This window comes from Chlamydotis macqueenii, chromosome Z, assembly GCF_036417535.1.
Source record: "Chlamydotis macqueenii isolate bChlMac1 chromosome Z, bChlMac1.mat, whole genome shotgun sequence".
Classification (NCBI taxonomy): domain Eukaryota; kingdom Metazoa; phylum Chordata; class Aves; order Otidiformes; family Otididae; genus Chlamydotis; species Chlamydotis macqueenii.
In genome coordinates, this window is record NC_141593.1 from 58767138 (window position 1) to 58784895 (window position 17758).

Below are 17758 nucleotides of genomic sequence, written 5' to 3' on the forward strand. Positions count from 1 at the left end.
TGGTTCCAGCTGCTGGAATTAAGGGTAGCCTTCTTCAAAACATTGCAGAAGGAGCTGAACTACGGGGAGATTAAAGAGGCAAAGTAATTGGAGGAGGTGAGGAACATAAAGTTGAACTTGAAAGTATAGACACAAATGAGGTACTGTGTCAAAACAAAGTAGAAAAACGTACCGAAAAAAACATTTAAACTAGTCCATAGGCGATACAGGCACGACACACCTTTCACTATTAAAATAATTGGTCTATGGCAGAGTTACAGACTGAAATTTTTTAAAAAGTGAAACTCAGTACTAAGGCAACCACAGAAAAGTACTCACACTACTGCTCAGAAAAAGTGTTTAAGCCGTACTAAACCAAGTCAGCCTGTTTGCAAATCCTAAAACAACACAATATCAAAGAAAAAAATATCTTCTGATAATAGTGGCAAACAGACAGATTATTTTTTAAGAAAAACTAGAAGACAAAGTTTCAATTACACAATCAAAAAAAAGAGATTAATTCAGATAAGACTGATGAGGAGTTTTAAATATTTGCCAAAAAGGAATTTGAATAGTGCATCTATGAAACTTCATGTATCCCTACTAACACATCCATATGTACCTAAAACAACCCCCAAGCAGTAACAAAAAAAAAGAACCAAAAACCTCACAGAATTAATTTTATGTGCAAGACAAATAAATAAGTTGACTGCTGTTGCTTGAGAACAAAAAGAGTAAAGGAAGTACTTTCTACATTGGAGTTGTACAACTAGCACCATAGCAAGAACAGGAAGTCATGTGTCTCACGTTCTTCCATTACCATGCCCTGCTTTACGTTTAGCCATCTGACCTCGGAGTAAACTGCTGTAATGCTGAAACTCTACTCCCAAAATTTGAAGACACACTCACATCAAGCTACGGAAAACATCACAGGCTTCAGTTTCAGTCTCGTCTTTTTAGCTAAGATTTAGCAGAAGAAAGTCAGTATACTGACTAGATCAACAGAGTAGCTTAAAAAGGAAAAGCCATTCTCAAAAGAAAACAGTATTAAAGGAACCAAAAGATAGCAAAAGGGATAAAAAAGTTCCTTGAAGATACAGAGTAAGGCATTATGAAAGCATGTCATTCAAGAGGGCTACAAATACTCAGCCTGACCGTGAAACCAGTAAAGCCAAAGTTTACTCAAAATACACAGTAATAGAATTTTTTTTTCCCCAACCCACAGTGCAAACTTGTCAACGTAGTTCTGACCAACACAGCAGCACTAAATCCAGTGACTGCCCACCTTCCCGAGAGCTCCGTCAGCGATATAAGGAAGAAGCTACCTGTGAAGGACACACCACGAAGTTAACAGGTCAAAATATTTACGGGGCAGCTTCTGGAGCCGTTTTGTCTGCCTTCACCTCCAGGGAGTGACTCACAATGCCGTTTACAACGACAAACCAAAACAAAGGGGAAAAAACCTCACCCAAACAAAACCGAACACGCCCCTCACAACCCTATGGCTCTCCCAAACGCCGGCCGGGGTAGGCCGGCCGCTCGCCCACCTGCGGTGGCAGTGGCACCGCACCTCCCGCCCGGCCGTCCCGCTGCTCCACTCCCCGCCCCGGCCCAGCAGCCGCCGCAGGTGGCGGTGCCAGACACCCGAGGACAGAGGCCGGTCGCCTCGGCCCCACCGCCTCCGGCTGCCAGACGCCACCGAGACCGCCCGCGGACACCAGGACCCCCGCGGTCGCCCCGGCGGCGGGGGCAGGCCCAGTCCCCGCCCCGCCCGCCCTTCCGTCCTGACCCACCTTGAGGAGGATGGAGGGCGGCAGCTGGTTGATGTCCGGGGCCGGCGGCGGCAGCGGCTCACGGCAGCAGTCCCCGGGGTGCTCCAGCGGCTCCTCGCAGCCCGCCTCGCTGCCCCTCTCGTTCGCCCCCGCCTCCTCCTCCGGCGGCACGGAGGGCGGCGGCGGGGCCGAGGTGGGCTGCTCCCCGCCGCCGCTGTCCCCGGCGGCGCCCGAGGCCGGCGCGCCCCCACCGCCCGCCGCGCAGGCGGCGGCGGCGGGCAGGGCGCAGAGCTGCGCCTCCCTCGGGCACTGGCAAGCGGCGGCCTCGGGCTCCGCCGCGGTAGCCGCGCAGCGCGGCTGCTTGCAGGGCGGGCAGGCAGGCAGGCCGGTCCCCTTGCGCTTGCACACCATCTCGGAGGCGACCTCGCCGGGCGGCCTGGCCGGCCCCAGGAGGCCCCGCACCGGTGACGGCAGGAGGCCCGAGAGGAGGAGGCGCTGGCAGCGGCGCTCCCAGGCGGCGGGCGGCAGGCGGAGGAGGCGGCGGGCGGCGCGCTGCTCCGCGGCGGCGAGGGCCGCGTAAGTCGGCGGAGGCAGCAGGGGGTCCCCGGCGGGCAGGCGCTGCTCCGGGGCGGGCGGGCTGGCGCTGTGCACGATGAAGCAGAGCATGCAGGGCCCGCGCAGGAAGCAGCTCCGGCTGCGCGGCGGCACCTTCCTCCCCCGACGGCGGCGGTCCCGGTCCCGACTCAGGCTGCTTGCCTCCTTCGAGAGCAGGTGGCCCATATAGGAGGCGGCAGAGGCGGAGAGGCCCGCGGGTTGTCACCTGCAGGAGGTGGCGGCGGGCGCTGTCATGCTGCCGGCGGGGGCGGCAGGTGGCCGGGCCGCGCCGGGACGGGACGGGACGGGACAGGACGCGGCGGCGGTGGAGCTGGTTCCGGGACGCGGCGCCGGGAGGAAAAAGCTTCCGCTACCGCCGCTCTGACCTCCCCCGGGGGAGGCGAAGAGGCGGCGCTCCGCGTTCTGGCCGCCGCCCGGCGGTGCTGCCGCCACCGGCCGGGCTGGGAGCCGCTGCCGGCGGCTGGGAGCGGCTTTGGAGGCGCCTCCCTCGCCCCCAGTACCGGCCCCACCGGTAACGGCTTTTCGGCCGGCGCAGGCAGCCCCGCGCCCCCCCCGCCCCACGTGAACACGCGTGTACGTTTCCCCCGTGTGCCTGTGTGTGCGTGTGCAAATCCGCGGTGTGTGTGCGTTATTTCAGTAGCTGTTTAAATACCTGTGTGTATAAGTACAGCTGTGTAGCGTGGAGCCAGTATAACATGCTTGTGTGTGTATTATTCTCTGTATAATGTGTATATAGCATATAGATATTTTTGAATACCTGAGATAAAGGTTTTTTGGTCACCGTTTGCAGGGAAAGGTGCGAGGGCTCCTGCCCACTGGTGTCGGATTGTACGCAGCTGTGCAGGACTGCAGTCAGGTTTTTGCAGCGGCAGAGTAATGTGAGGTTTGAGACCACTGAAAGCGTTCCTCCAAGTTTTCTCCATCGGTGCCGTCTTCTCACCAGTGCAGTCCAGCAAATACCTGGTTTCAGCTGGTTTAAATCATCATCCAGCCAGAACCAGGGCCCGTATGGGGCCTCCGTCCCTGTACACCCTGCTCCTGGCGATGCTCACTGCCAACTGCAGGTGTGACTCCTGGGTCACACCTCTAACTGCAGTGTGTTGTACCTTGCTGCAGGTGTATCAGTCCTTGCAAATGTGAGCCATAATGCTTTAATTAAGACTTTCCTCCATGCTTAGCAAAATTTATTTGCATTTTTCAGCATTTAGTTCTAAATGATTGATGAAATTTGACTTAGATATATAGATTTAAATACATGTCAAATTTGTCTTTAGTAAAAGGTGTTTGAGGAGGGAGAAGGCAAGTTATAGCTAGAGTATATATGGTGCCATTAAATAACAAAGGGCAGCAGAATAAATGTGCAATGTTATATACTGTGACACAGATCCCAGGGACGAGTTATGTTAGGATTAAAATGCCTGTGATGCTATTAGTTTTGTTTGTTACCTATATTACTAGTCTTCAACAGCTCAGTAAATATGTGTTTGCTACAAGAAAAATACTAAATATACCATTGGATAAAATGGTATATGTAGAGTATTATGTAGAGTAATAGAATATTTTACCTGAATTTATAGCTTACTGAGATCTATCAATATAAACTGCAGCAAATTTTGGCAAAAATTTGGGAAGGTCTTTTCCCCTCTCAGATTTAAAAAATACATTTCAATAAGAACAGTCAAAGGCAACATCAAAAGAAGATGAAAGTCCAAGCAAAGCCTTCAAATCAAATGGCATTCAGAATCAATATTTGCAATGTCAAATATTCAAAATAAATCTAATCTTTAAAGCTGGCTGTGGAGCTTCTGAATAGTCGTTGTGACATGGTCTTTACTTAGATCACTAGATACTAGTATTTCCTGCAGAAATGCTGGAGAGGGGGACTTCAGTATGTCACATTCCTGTCTGATAAATATTGGCCCATTATTTTGAGATGTATGCACACCATGTGTGAACATATATATGGAATTCGTCCCATACCTCTAGTATTTACTGTGACATGATCCGTCTCTGCTACCTACTTTGAAATAAGTTGATTTATACAGAACGTAAACACACCTCATCTTTCCAATGCAATTTCACCTTCAGATAATTTTCCTGTCTAGTTCTTCTCATTTTTTCTCCTAATAATTAAAGCTCAGTCCTTAAGCTTGTTCTTTGAGACACTGCTTCTGAGGGGTTTTTTTTGTTGCTATAAAGATGGCAGAATGGAAGAAAAACAAGACAATAAATGGTCAGTTTTCATACGCTACTCCTTTAGTGCTCTGTCACTTAGCTGGTAACAAGATTTTGGCCTTCAGGATAACAGCAGAGCTGTTCCACTGGCAGTTTTCTTGGCAGATATTCAAACCATAAATATCTGCAGAACGACTTCTTCTGATTCAGTGTAGCGCATGTGATTTGGCTGCTCCGGCCTGAGATACGAGAAATGAGTTTTTACTGTCCACTGAGCAGGTGTGAGAAACTGAGACAATAATTTTTAGAGAAAAGTATTCTTAACTCAAGTTTATATTTTTGCAAAGAGAGAAGGACTTGTGGTTGATGTGATGGTTGGAGGCCATCTTGGGCATAGTTCTCTGTGTTCATCTCTGCTGAAGACGACAAACTACTTCTAAGACTATTAATCACCAAGGATGGTTTTCTTACTCAGCCTTCTGAGGACTTTGAATAGGAGAAGTTGAAGGAGGGACTTTTTTTGGTTTTCTTAAAAGCTTTTCCATCCTCCAAGCCCTCTGCCTAAAAGCTAGAAAGAAAAAGCCAAACTTACAGGGGATTGAAAGAACATTGACGGTTTGGCAATATTAAAAAAAAAAAAAGGATGGGTTATCCCATCAGAGATAACTAGTTGTTCAATTAATCTGATGCAAATTCTGTCAATAGTCAATTGACTAGACTTGAACTTTTCCAAGTTACTTGAGCTAGTAAAGAAAACTGATTTTAAAAGTACTGCCTGAAATATTTATTACACTGGTTAAGAATGATTGCTCGCCTGGGTCAATCCGTAGCAGGGGTAAAACATAAATTCACAGTCAAAAAACTTGTAGATAGCGCAAAGATTTGTGACATGATGACAAATGATGGCAGAACAGTCACCAAAAAAAATCATAAAAATTATCAATTACTTATTTTTTCCAGTACATAATCAAATACAATTTTGTAGTAATGTTTCTTTTTTATAGTGTTACATTATATTTATTCTCTTTATGTGTGAAAAGACCAGTTCTTGTTTTTAACATCTCAATTTTCTGGGTCCCTCTGAATTCTTCTTTAGAGAAATCTCTGCAGAAATGTTAAATCCTATAAATTGTATATGCTAGTAATTTTTTTCTCTAGAAGCTGTCAGATTGAAAACCACCAGCAATTTAATTGGTAGAGCGGCTTTTGATTATGACAGTAACATATTATGACCATCTCACTTTTTTAAGCCTTGTAAACCAGGAATTTCTCCCAAGGATTTCAACCTCCCTTACCAAATTTTTAAAGCAGTAAGTAGCTTCTAATTTCTACTTGCTGCTGCTCATTTTTTTCTGCCTGCTCTGCCCATCTGTTGTATTGATATTTTAATTCACTGAAGTCATCTCACCACTCTGTCATGATCTGAATTTAGCCAATTCTGTCTTTAATATGTAGAGTCATGGGGTTTTTGGCATCTGATAAATGCTTCGGAAAGGTCACCTGGATGCTGTTTCAGAGTGTGGGATTCAACTGCCCACAAATAGTTGTAGCACTTTCTTAGATATGCTAGGTGACTGAGCTGTCCACAGAGGGCTGGGGTGTGTGATGGAGGGCACAGCTACAGCCTGCAGGAGCACAAGCTGCTCTGTGATGTCCTCTGCTGGGACAGCTGAATGACCTCCTGTCCTGTGTGGAGTCTTTATTACCTATCAGTATTCTCTTATGTAGCTGTGTGCTTTCTGTTGCAAAATCCTATTTGTTTGGGATTCAAATTTATTCATTGTAGCTTGTATGGGACTATATTTTGGATTTGTGACTACAACAGCGTTGATAACATAGGGATGTTTTAAGTGCTGCTGAGCAGTGCCTTCTCTGCTTCTCATGTTGCCCTGCCAGTGAGCAGGCTGGGGGTATGCAAGAAGTTGGGAGGTGACACAGCTGGGACAGCTGATCCCAGCTGACCACAGGGATATTCCATACCATATAGCGTCATGCTCAGCGATAAAGCTATGGTGGAATTTGGCATTGGGGAGCCACTCCTCGGAAACTGGCTGGGCATTGTTCATTTGGTGGAGAGCAATAATTTTCATTTGTATCACTTGTCTTTCCTGGGTTTTATTTTCCTCTCTCTTTTATTTTTTCCCCTCTCTTGTCCTTACTTCTTTTTCTTCTTTTTTTTTTCTTCTTCTTCTTACTATTATTATCATTATTATTATTAATAATAATTTTCAATTATTAAACTGCTGTTATCTCAACCCATGAGTTTGTTTCTCACTTTTACCCTTCCAGTTCTTTCCCTATCCTGCCTGGGGCAGGGGAGGCAACTGAGCAACTGTGCAGTGCTTAGATGCCAGCTGGGGTTAAACCACGACAACTATGTTTACCATAAATATGTTCAGTATGTTTATTTCCCTTCCAAGTAGATTGTCTCAGTGGTTTTATGCCACTGTTGTCTCAGAATGGAGTGTTTTGTACAGCTGGGACACTGTCACAGAAGAGCTAGCAGGCACAATGTGTAAAAGAAAATGTAATATTTCTGAAGTTGCCCCATAGAATAAACTTTTTGGACACTGAAGTAGGCAAGTTACAAGCCAATGATGCTGTCAAGGTGCCAGGAAGGCCAGGGCACCAGGGATCATAGTGCCTGTCCATGGGGTAGGCAGGGTAAGACAGGGACTCACCAGTTGTGGCCAGATGTAAATTTTATCCACATCCTGGTTAACAGCCTTCTTTTCAAGTATCTTTATTACTTAAACATACATATTTGTGTCTAGTAATCTATCTGTTTAAATCAAGTAGGTCTTCAAAGTTCCTCAAGGATTTGCAGTATTGGTAGGCAGCTGGAGAATGCCGGATTCTTTCCATTGCTTTCACTCTTCTGTATGAAGTTTAAAACCACTTCTCCCAAAACACTATCCGCTCAACTGTGAAACAAATTCAATCTGATCAAGACCTCATTTCAAAAGCAGAATGGTGAAAGTACCATGAATAAGCTTTAGTTTGTTTTTAATGTTCTAGGCAAGACTTTTTAAATACAAACAAAAATATATAGAGGGAGGCTTTAGACCATTTTTTCAGGATGGTAGACTGTTTTCTGATAGCCTGCAAGAGCTGAACAAATACGGAATTACAACATTGAATAGTAAGTGAGAAAACAGGAAAGCGCAGGGTGCTTCTGGTCAATATGAGGGTTTTAACACTGGGTGTCACCCTTGCTTCATGCAAGGGAAGCGCATTAACAACTTGCTGTAGAAGCAGGATTAACTACTACATGACCAAATATCTTTATCAGCTGTGCAGTCTTCGCTGCATTAACGTCAGAAGGAAGACATAACTTACAGTTAATTTCTTTATTTTCACTGCTTATATTTCATGAAATTAGAAGTCATAAAACCAGTAATCTTCGAAGCCTGAAAGCTTTTACAGCTAGCATGTTCTAGGAATTGAGCAGTAAAATCCTCTCAGTTTATGGTATTAAAGGTTTATTACATATATTACAATAGATTGTGATGCTTTTCAGTGTTATCTCTGTGTATATTTAAACAGGCCACACAGACTGATGAATCATAGAATAAAATCATAGAATAGTTTGGATTGGAAGGGACCTTTAAAGGTCCCTCTTGCAATAAGCAGGGACATCTTCAACTGGATCAGGTTGCTCAGAGCCACATCCAATCTGACCTTGAATGTTTCCAGGGATGGGGCATCCACCACCTCTCTGGGCAACCTGTTCCAGTGCTTCACCACTCTCTTTGTATACCTAATCTAAATCTACCCTCTTGTAGTTTTAAACCATTACTCCTTGTCCTATCACAACAGGTTCTGGTAAAAAGTTTGTGCCCATCTTTCTTGTAAGCCCTCTCTAAGTGTTGAAAGGCTGCAATAAGGTCTCCCCAGAATCATCTCTTCTTCATGCGAACAGCCCCAATTCTCTCAGCCTCTCCTCACAGGAGAGGTGCTGCAGCCCTCTGATCTGGCTCTCCTCCGGACCTGCTCCAACAGGTCCATGTCTTTCCTGTACTGAGGACTCCAGAGCTGGATGCAGTACTCCAGGTGGGATCTTACAAGAGCAGAAGAGAGGAGGAAAATCACCTCCATCAAACGGCTGTCCACCATTTTTTGATGCAGCCCAGGATGCGGTTGGCTTTCTGGGCTGCGAGCGCACATTACTGGCTCCTATTGAGCTTCTCATCAACACCCCCAAGCCCTTCTCCTTAGGGCTGCTCACAATCCATTCTCTGCCCAGCCTGTATTTGTGCTTGGGATTGCCTCGACCCATATGCAGGACCTTGCATTTGGCCTTGTTGAACTTCATGAGGTTTGCACAGGCCCGTCTCTCAAGCTCCGGATGGCATCCTTTCCCTCCAGCTTGGCAACTGCACCACACAGTTTGGTGTCATCAGGAAGCTTGTTTAGAGACAGGGATGTCATGTGGGACAGTGTCAAATGCTTTGCACAAAGCCAGTAGGTGATGTCAGTTGCTCTTCCATTATCCACCAATGCTGTAACCCCATTGTAGAAGGCCACCAAATCTGTCAAGCATGATTTGCTCTTAGTGAAGCCATATTGGCTGTCACCAATCACCTCCTTATTTTCCAGGTGCATTACGAGATGTTCCAGGAGAATCTGCTCTGTGAGCTTGCAGGGCACAGAAGTAAGATTCACCTGTAGTTCCTCAGGTCTTCCTTTTTTCTCTTTTTAAAAATAGGAGTTAGATTTCCCTTTTTCCAGTCAGTGGGAACTTCACTGTTTTGCCACAACTTCTCAAATACGATGGACAGTGGTTTAGCAACTTCATCTGCCAGTTCACTCAGGACTCACAGATGCACCTCATCAGGTCTCATGGACTTGTGCACCTTCAGGTTCCTTAGATGGTCTTGAACCTGATCTTTTCCTACAGTGGGACCAAGAACAGGACAGTATTTAATTTTTGAGCTACAAAAAACCACAATAAATAATAATTTAAAAGTTAGTTATGATATTATATCTATTTCTGATACCTATATGTACATGTTTTTCTGGATCTCAGAACCGACCTTTAGGAAGCTGGGTGTATAAGAAATTTTTGGCCATATTGCCGTAGCTTGTTGCTGGTTGATCCCACCAACAGTTCATAAAATTACCAATTTGCAAGCTCTTAAAGGATGGATTAGCTTTTAGTGCTGTTAAGAAATAGATGGAAGGAAGTAGCAGAATTTCCACCTTGGGTTTAGAAACAGCAGAAAAAAATAAGTACAAAACAAAGACCTAAAATTTTTCCTTATTGATATTTTTTGTTTTATTGATATTTTTACAATAAACTTTTGTAACTTTCTTATCTAAATAAGTATGTGTATGTGACAATTACAGCATGGATGACTTGCAACATTTTTGTCAAGGCAGTAAATTATGGTATCTGCTTGCAAGTGCCCTCGTAGAAAACTCGAGGGAGATGTAAGCCCTGTTTTCCTGGGCATTTTATGTGCACTTCAAGCTCTGAAAAGCTTGAAATCTATGGTGTGATGCAGAGGAAAGTTTGTAATGTGAAAGTAGTAACTCATCCTGCAAATGAACATGTGCACATCTGAGAACAGCAAGACATAATGCCTGATAAATAGGCGATCTCTCTGTAAAAGGCCTGAAAACTTAGCATCTATGTTCTGAGACATCCAGTGTTAACATGACAGATTAAAGACTATGTCCTGTTTTCTGATCGTATGTGCATGTTTAATCTAGTTTCATCTTTTCAGAATCTGTATAAAAATACAGGGCAGAAAGACACCTCCAGAGTCAATTAATCTTCTGCTATCATGGGCAGTTACATTGCACAATCCTGTTAACCACATTAATCAAGCTTCTCTTTCTTGATCTGACCACACCCATGGAAAAGCTGTGCTGCAATCTCACATCTTTTGCGATATCACCTGCTGGCTTTCAGATTATATTTATTCACGATCAGTTAAGCTCCCAATTTAATCCCTTTATAGTTTGTTTGTACCAGATCTGCAACTTAGTCTGCAAAGTTCTGGGATCAATGTAGTCTTGCTCTTTTGCCTTTAGTGTGTTAACTGCTTTGCAATTGCTTTTATCTCAGTGCAAGCTAAAACAACACTGAAAAAAACCTGAAAAACAGGAAGTCTGATTATTGTGGCTGTGCAGTTGATGTGTTGAAGTGCTTGCACACATGACTGATAAGCAGTTGGGTAACAGACTAAACAACTCCCCACCTGAGTACTGTGTCCAGTTCTGGAGCCCACAACACAAGAAGGACATGGACCAGTTGCAGAAGGTCCAGAGGAGGGCCACAAAGATGATAAAAGGGCTGGAGCACCTCTCTTATGAGGACAGGCTGAGAGAGTTGGGGCTGTTCAGCCTGGAGAAGAGAAGGCTCCGGGGAGACCTGATAGAGGTCTTCCAGTACCTCAAGGGGGCCTACAAGAAACATGGGGAGAGGCTGTTTAGTAGGGCCTGTTGCAATAAGACAAGGAGTAATGGTTTTAAAATAGAGGGGGGTAGATTTAGATTGGAAATTAGGAAAAAATTTTTTACAATGCGAGTTATAGAACACTGGAACAGGTTGCCCAGAGGGGTGGTGGATGCCCCATCCCTGGAAATGTTCAATGCCAGGCTGGATGAGGCTCTGAGCAACCTGATCTAGTGGAAGGTGTCCCTGCTCCTTGCAGGGGGGTTGGACTAGATGACCTTTGAAGGTCCCTTCCAACCCTAACCATTCTATGATTCTATGATTCTATGCAATATAAAAGGCCAGCCCTGGAATATCTGAGTCAAGGCTCCAGAAGCATTAGCAGAAGCCAGTGGAAGAGGCAGAAGATCCTTTGCAGAGAGGTGACCTTGAAGATCTTGCCTTTGTCCATGTTATCTGGATGTCTACTCTGCAGCCTCACTTCTTTCTTCCTTCTTCCTTTCTGTTTATATAGAGCACTATAGAAACCCAAAGGAGCTGCAGTCATGACTGAAATACAAATCCTGAAGGGTATGTGCTATTAAAGAGAGAAAAATGCATGTATACAGTAAAGGCTATAGATAAGCTGTAAACACTGTAATAAATTACACAAAAATAAGAGCTGGCACAGACCTGCCTTTGGTACCTGGACCAGTTTTGGCTGGGGTAGAGTTAAATTTCTTCGTAGTGGCTAGTATGCGGCTGTGTTTTGGATTTGTGACTAAAACAGCATTGATAAGAGAGGGATGTTTTGGTTCTTCCTGCGTAGTGTTTACACAGCATCAGGACCTTCTCTACCTCTCACAGCAACCCACTAGTGAGCAGGCTGGGGGTACACACGAACCTCTGAAGGGGACACGGCTGGGACAGCTGACTCCAATTGACCATAGGTATATTGCATACTGTATGGCGTCATGCTCAGCATACAAAGCTGGGAGAAGAAGGAGGAAGGGGCGAAGTTAGGAGTTATGGTGCTTGTCTTCCCAATTACCCTTCAGCATGATGAAGCCCTGCTTTTTTGAAGGCGGCTGAACACGTGCCTGCTGATGAGAAGGAATCAATGAATTCCTTATTCTGCTTTTCTTGCACATTTACCTATTAAACTATCTTTATCTAAAGCCACAAATTTTCTCACTTTTACTCTTCTGATTCTCTCCCCCATCCCACTGTGGGGAGTGAGCAAGTATCTATGTGGGGCTGAGCTGCTGGCCACAGTTAAACCACATCAGTATCTTTAGATTACATGGGTATGAATGGAGGTTCCACAGTCCTCCATCTCTGTAGACCTACAATTTTTATCAAGCTGCAAAGGTTACAATAAGGTATTGCTCAGCTAGAAGACTAGAAAGGGAAGACGTAATTAAAAAAAGAAACAAAACGACAATATCAAAAGGAGCAGAACAGTGAAAAGTACAAAGATGCTGAAGGGATAAAAAAATATAAGCCTATTAAGATTGTGACCTGAGTCAGGCAGAATTTTGGAGAGTATCTACCTGCATTTTTTTCTTCTAAAAACACCTAGAGCTTTGCAACTCTACAGCTGTATTTCAATGGAACACAGACAAGAGCAACAAACTTTTTTAGGCAGAGAAATCTCAGACCTGCTGGATGACACCTAAAAAGATATACATACAAATCTCCTTTCTGCACAACGCGTTCTTCCAGAGTAAGTCTTCCCAGCATCTTTTAGTGACTCCCTGGACTGTAGCCATGCCAGGAAGCTGGAGAGACATGAATTTTACAGATAGATCACTTGGTGGATAAGGAATTGGCTGGATGGCCGCACTCAAAGAGTGGTGGTCAGCAGCTCAATGTCCAAGTGGAGACTGGTGACGAGTGGTGTTCCTCAGGGGCTGGTATTGGGACTGGCCCTGTTTGATATCTTTGTGGGTGACATGGACAGTGGGATAAAGTGCATCCTCAGCAAGTTCGCTGATGACACTAAGCTGTGTGGTGCTGTCGGCACGCTGGAAGGGAGGGATGCCATCCAGAGGGACCTTGACAGGCTGGAGAGGTGGGCCCATGCAAACCTCATGAAGTTCAACCAGGCCAAGTGCAAGGTCCTGCACCTGGGTCAGTGCAATCCCAGGCACAAATAGAGGCTGGGTGGAGAATAGATTGAGAGCAGCCCTGAGGAGAAGGACTTGAGGGTGCTGGTAGATGAGAAGCTCAACATGAGCAGGCAATGCGTGCTTGCAGCCCAGAAAGCCAACCACATCCTGAGCTGCACCAAAAGAAGTGTGGCCAGCAGGTCTAGGGAGGTGATTATCCCCCTCTACTCTGCCCTGGTGAGACCCCACCTGGAGTACTGCATCCAGCTGTGGAGCCCCAACATAAGAAGGACATGGACCACTTGGAGTGAGTCCAGAGGAGGGCCATGAAGATGATGAGAGGGCTGGAGCACCTTTCCTATGAGGACAGGCTGAGAGAGTTGGGATTGTTCGCCTGGAGAAGAGAAGGTTCCAGGGAGACCTTACAGTGGCCTTGCAATACCTAAAGGGGGCTTATAACAAAGATGGAGAGAAACTCTTTAGCAGGGCCTCCTGTGATAGGACAAGGGTAATGGTTTTAAAATATAAGGAGGCAAATTCAGACTGGATATAAGGAAAAAATATTTGACGATGAGGGTGGTGAGGCACTTGAAGAGGTTTTCCAGAGAGGTGGTACATGCCTTATTCCTGGAAACATTCAATGCCAGGTTGGACGGGGTTCTGAGCAACCTGATCTGGTTGAAGATGTCCCTGCTCCTTGCAAGAGGGTTGGACTAGATGACCTTTAAAGGTCCCTTCCAACTCAAACTATTCTATAGTTCTATGCGGGGAACTCCTTGGACCTTTGTTCAGCATACACAAAAATACTTATTTCTCCAGCTCATCCTCCACACCTTCATCCCATCAAGAACGACTATCTGATATTTTGTAATATTACAAATTCATATGAAATTTTGTATTGGCTTTGCTTCATAATGATTTACAATGTCAAATTTTCATATTTCAAAGAGCAAAATGTTAATTACTAAGGACCTGAAAAATTATGCTCCTCCTTTCTGTGGGAGAGCCAAATTCAGGAACAGTTGTGAGTTCCTGGTATTGTTGAACCAGGAGGCAATTCTTCTGGGATGAGGAGACTCCAACTGATGAGATAATTCAACAATATTCATGTTCCATGTTACATACCTTGTAATAATGCAAGGAGGCACCCAAGAGGGCTAATCAGAACACCTATGGAACACTTAAGATCTCAATTTAGTTTACAAGTTTTTCTATAATGTAAGGAATTTAAAGAACGGAGTATAGGAGAGACTAAAAGAAGTATAGATCTTTTTCTGGCACAAAAGACTTAAGCAGAAATAGGGAAAAAAAAATTGGAAATTGTTAAGACAGGGCCAGGTCTTACAGTAGGCTCAGAGAAGAAATAGAATTTGAGGGGATGAATCTTGTATGGCCCTCATCCTGAAAATTTAGTAGAAATTCAAGTCTCAGTTTGTGCAGTGTGGGAGGTTCATATTTCAGTATATTTTTCAGGACTAGGTGGAGAAGTTGGGGAGAAGATTTTTGAAGTCATTGTATGTTTGATGAATTATATCATGACGTTTCTAAAGACACTGTTCTTCTACAAAAAAAAACCAGAACGGTTCTTCGGAGGGTGGGAGGAATCACTTTAAAGGATGAGTTCCCCAACACAGAGGCTGCATATGAAAGTATAAAAATATTCCAGCCTAGAGAAAAGATTTTCTCTGAGACCAGAGAGTTCACACCTAGTAACATATTTCAATTTTAGAAACAGCACAAACAAGAAGTGAAGCATCACAAAATCTGTGATGATATAATCTAGATTTTTACTTTTCCTTCATAGGATATTAAGGAATATAAAAAGCCTATCTAATTTTAACTGACTTGCATGCTTATTTGAAAACATCAGTCAGGATGTGACTGCTCTTGACTTGTTTTTCGTTTGCTGGCATTCTGATGTGTTTGCACTGAATACAATATGTATGTATTATCATATCATATCCTGCCAGTACAGTAAGATAGCAACAGTGGTTCACATGATGAAAAAAAACATTTTTGGGAAAATATAGATATCTGATTTTGTACTCTAATAAGGAATTTAAAAAAAAATATGTATCTCAATGTTTAAATTAAAGACTTGGCCACTTTTAGAGACTTAGTCTTCATTTCAGCTATTGTACTATCTAATTTATTATGCGATCTTTCTGGCTGAATACAGTAGGTCATCTCAATTTCAGGGCAGTGTAAGAGGAAAAGGAAAGTTAGTATTACTGCTCTGCTGAATACTTGGGTAGTCTATACTGTACAATTTATCTGTTTGCTGCAGTAAATTGCCTTTTATAATTTGTTCTGTAGGTATAGTCATCTGATGTTTAAATGCTATCTTAAAGTTCTACTTTGTTGGAAGGGAATTAAAAATGTATAAAGATGACAGATAATTTCAACCCATTTAATTGAAATAGTTTACACCGTGCTGCTACAATGACCTGCCAGTGTGTTTAACAACATGCAGTATGTGTACTTGGAAGTGTTTAGCAGTTAGGGTCTCAAGTATGGCTATAAGCTTAGCCACTTATACCTCATTCAGCAAGCGAAGTAGTTGGATGTTTTAATTGTTTAGCCCAACGTAATGGCTAGGCGTGTTTCGGTAGTGGTAACCCTATACCCTAAGGTAGAAGGCAATCTCTCAAGATCCCCTTCCATCTTGTGCAAGGTGCCAATCCCTTAGCTGTCAAAGAATAGAAGTAACGAGTTATTGTTTGTTTGAGATTATGATCTACTCAGCAATTAAAAAACCTTGAACTGGTAAACATGAAACACTGTCTGCCTGAAGATGGCAGTGTTTGATTTGGAAGAATAAATCCTGGCGAGAACTGCAGCTTGGATCCTGTTTTATTATTCATCGTTCCACAGCACCTAAGTGACAGGCTGTCAATAATTAAAGGGAGGGTAGGAGAAGAGAGGGCACATGTTTCACAGCCTTCTGACCTGCCATAATTTTTCCTTCTCTCTCAGCATTAAGATTCTCTAGTGAGCATGTGGTAATAATCTATTTACAGGCATTGCAGTCTCCAGCAAGCATTTCCTAGGAAATCCTGCATTTCAGGGCTTTTTGTTTTTTAATCATTTGCCAATTAAGATTTGCCCTATAATGAAGTGACAATGTCAAAAATGTCAGCACTGTATTGTTTCCATTTCACAATTTTTTTAACAGTTTGACAATATTGACAATTAAAAATAATTTTGTATCCAGGTATTTAAAGATTAGCTATGAAATATCATGTTTATGTTAAAATTATATGCAACTTTGAAGGGGCTACTGCCTTAGGAAAAAAATAAAAAGTTGATGACTTACTAAGTATTCACTCTAGATATCTTTCAGTAATCACAGAATCATTAGAGTTGCCTTGTAGTAAATTTCTTCTTTACAGAAGTACCCTTGTGTAAATAATCAAACAAACTAGCCCAAATCAAAATACAAGCTATCTTATACAGCTGTTCTTATTTTTAACATATCTGTGGAAATCCTGTCTGTATTGTGTATAAATGCTTTTTTTCACCATTCCAAATTCTTTATTTCACTTGGTTATATGGGTGTATGAAGATCTTTCTATTGCTTTGATTAAAGACTCCACAATGCTCCTGAGGTTCAATGCAAGTCATAAATGGACATCATAACTACAATGCTCCTGGCTGCTTACACAGTTGAGAAATTAGTTTCTGGTAATGTGATCACCTTTTATTATTTATGATAGTTGCTTCCAAAGTAGAGTTGTGATTCCCAAACTGGGTTATGAGGCTTGCAAGATCAGAAGAAAGGTAAAATTGGGGCATCCAACCAATACTAGATTCATGAATCCTTTCCTCATCGTAACCAGAGATAAACTCTTTTGCTCATAAATGCAGTTGTCTGGACCATGAGATTAGTTGTGCATCTTTTATGGCAGACTTTGGTAACCTGACAGATGTCTTTCTAATCCCTTAAAGGGGGAAGGGCTTTAACAGAATTTTTGGTTTGTGGGGTTTTTTTTTTTGGCTAAAGGAGTCACAGACATTTCAAGGACACACACACAAAAAAAAAAGGAGAAGCTGCATAGGGAAGTTCCTTAATGTACAGAAACATGACATTTTAAGTAGTTCCTGATTTTAACTGGGGCCATTATTTCTAATCAAGGCTTGTCAGCAATTTCACTTAATTTAATCTATATTGGACAGTGATCTTGGAAAGGAGTTATAATAAAACCTATCACAGTAATTTAAACATGTTGCAAGAGATGGGTGGAATTTTTAAAAAAGAAAACAGGAAGTGTTTTGGAGGATGGCTCCCAAACAGGATTCATACATGTATCTTCAAGTACAAACAAAAAAAAACAAACCACATCCCACTCCTCATTCTCCCATATACCTCCAAGGAAGATGAGCAGAAAAATTAGACTGTAGGAAATTTAGATTGCAGGCACGTTCAAACAGAGAATACAATCTGTCTAGGTATAGGATGTCTAAGTATAGAAGTAGACACTAAAGCCTTCTGAGAACAACCCCTGCCAAGATAAGATGCTCTGATTCTTTTGGACAGAAATAAGAGGGGCAAGTTAAAGAGGATTTTGTCTTGACAGCCCCCAAGATAGCAAGTAAGATAAACCATGATAACTTTCCGGGAAGAGAGATATTTGAAGAATCACTTTCAAGCAAAATTTGTAAGAAATCTTTATGATACATTTATAAATTAGTAACATCATTCATGTCAGATTCTCTTCCTTCTC

At 43.2% G+C, this 17758-nt stretch overlaps 1 protein-coding gene across 2 annotated transcripts in view; it reads right to left on the minus strand.

Annotated features, from left to right (window-relative positions):
* Window positions 1-2864, minus strand: part of FBXL17 (F-box and leucine rich repeat protein 17) — a 310951-nt gene extending 308087 nt beyond the window's left edge. For both annotated transcript variants that reach the window (XM_086770407.1, XM_086770408.1), the window contains exon 1: window positions 1773-2864. In XM_086770407.1, coding sequence (XP_086626533.1) covers window positions 1773-2531 — 759 coding nt within the window. In that variant the 5' untranslated portion in view covers window positions 2532-2864. The remainder of the gene's footprint in view (window positions 1-1772) is intronic.
* Between the last annotated feature and the right edge of the window lie 14894 nt (window positions 2865-17758).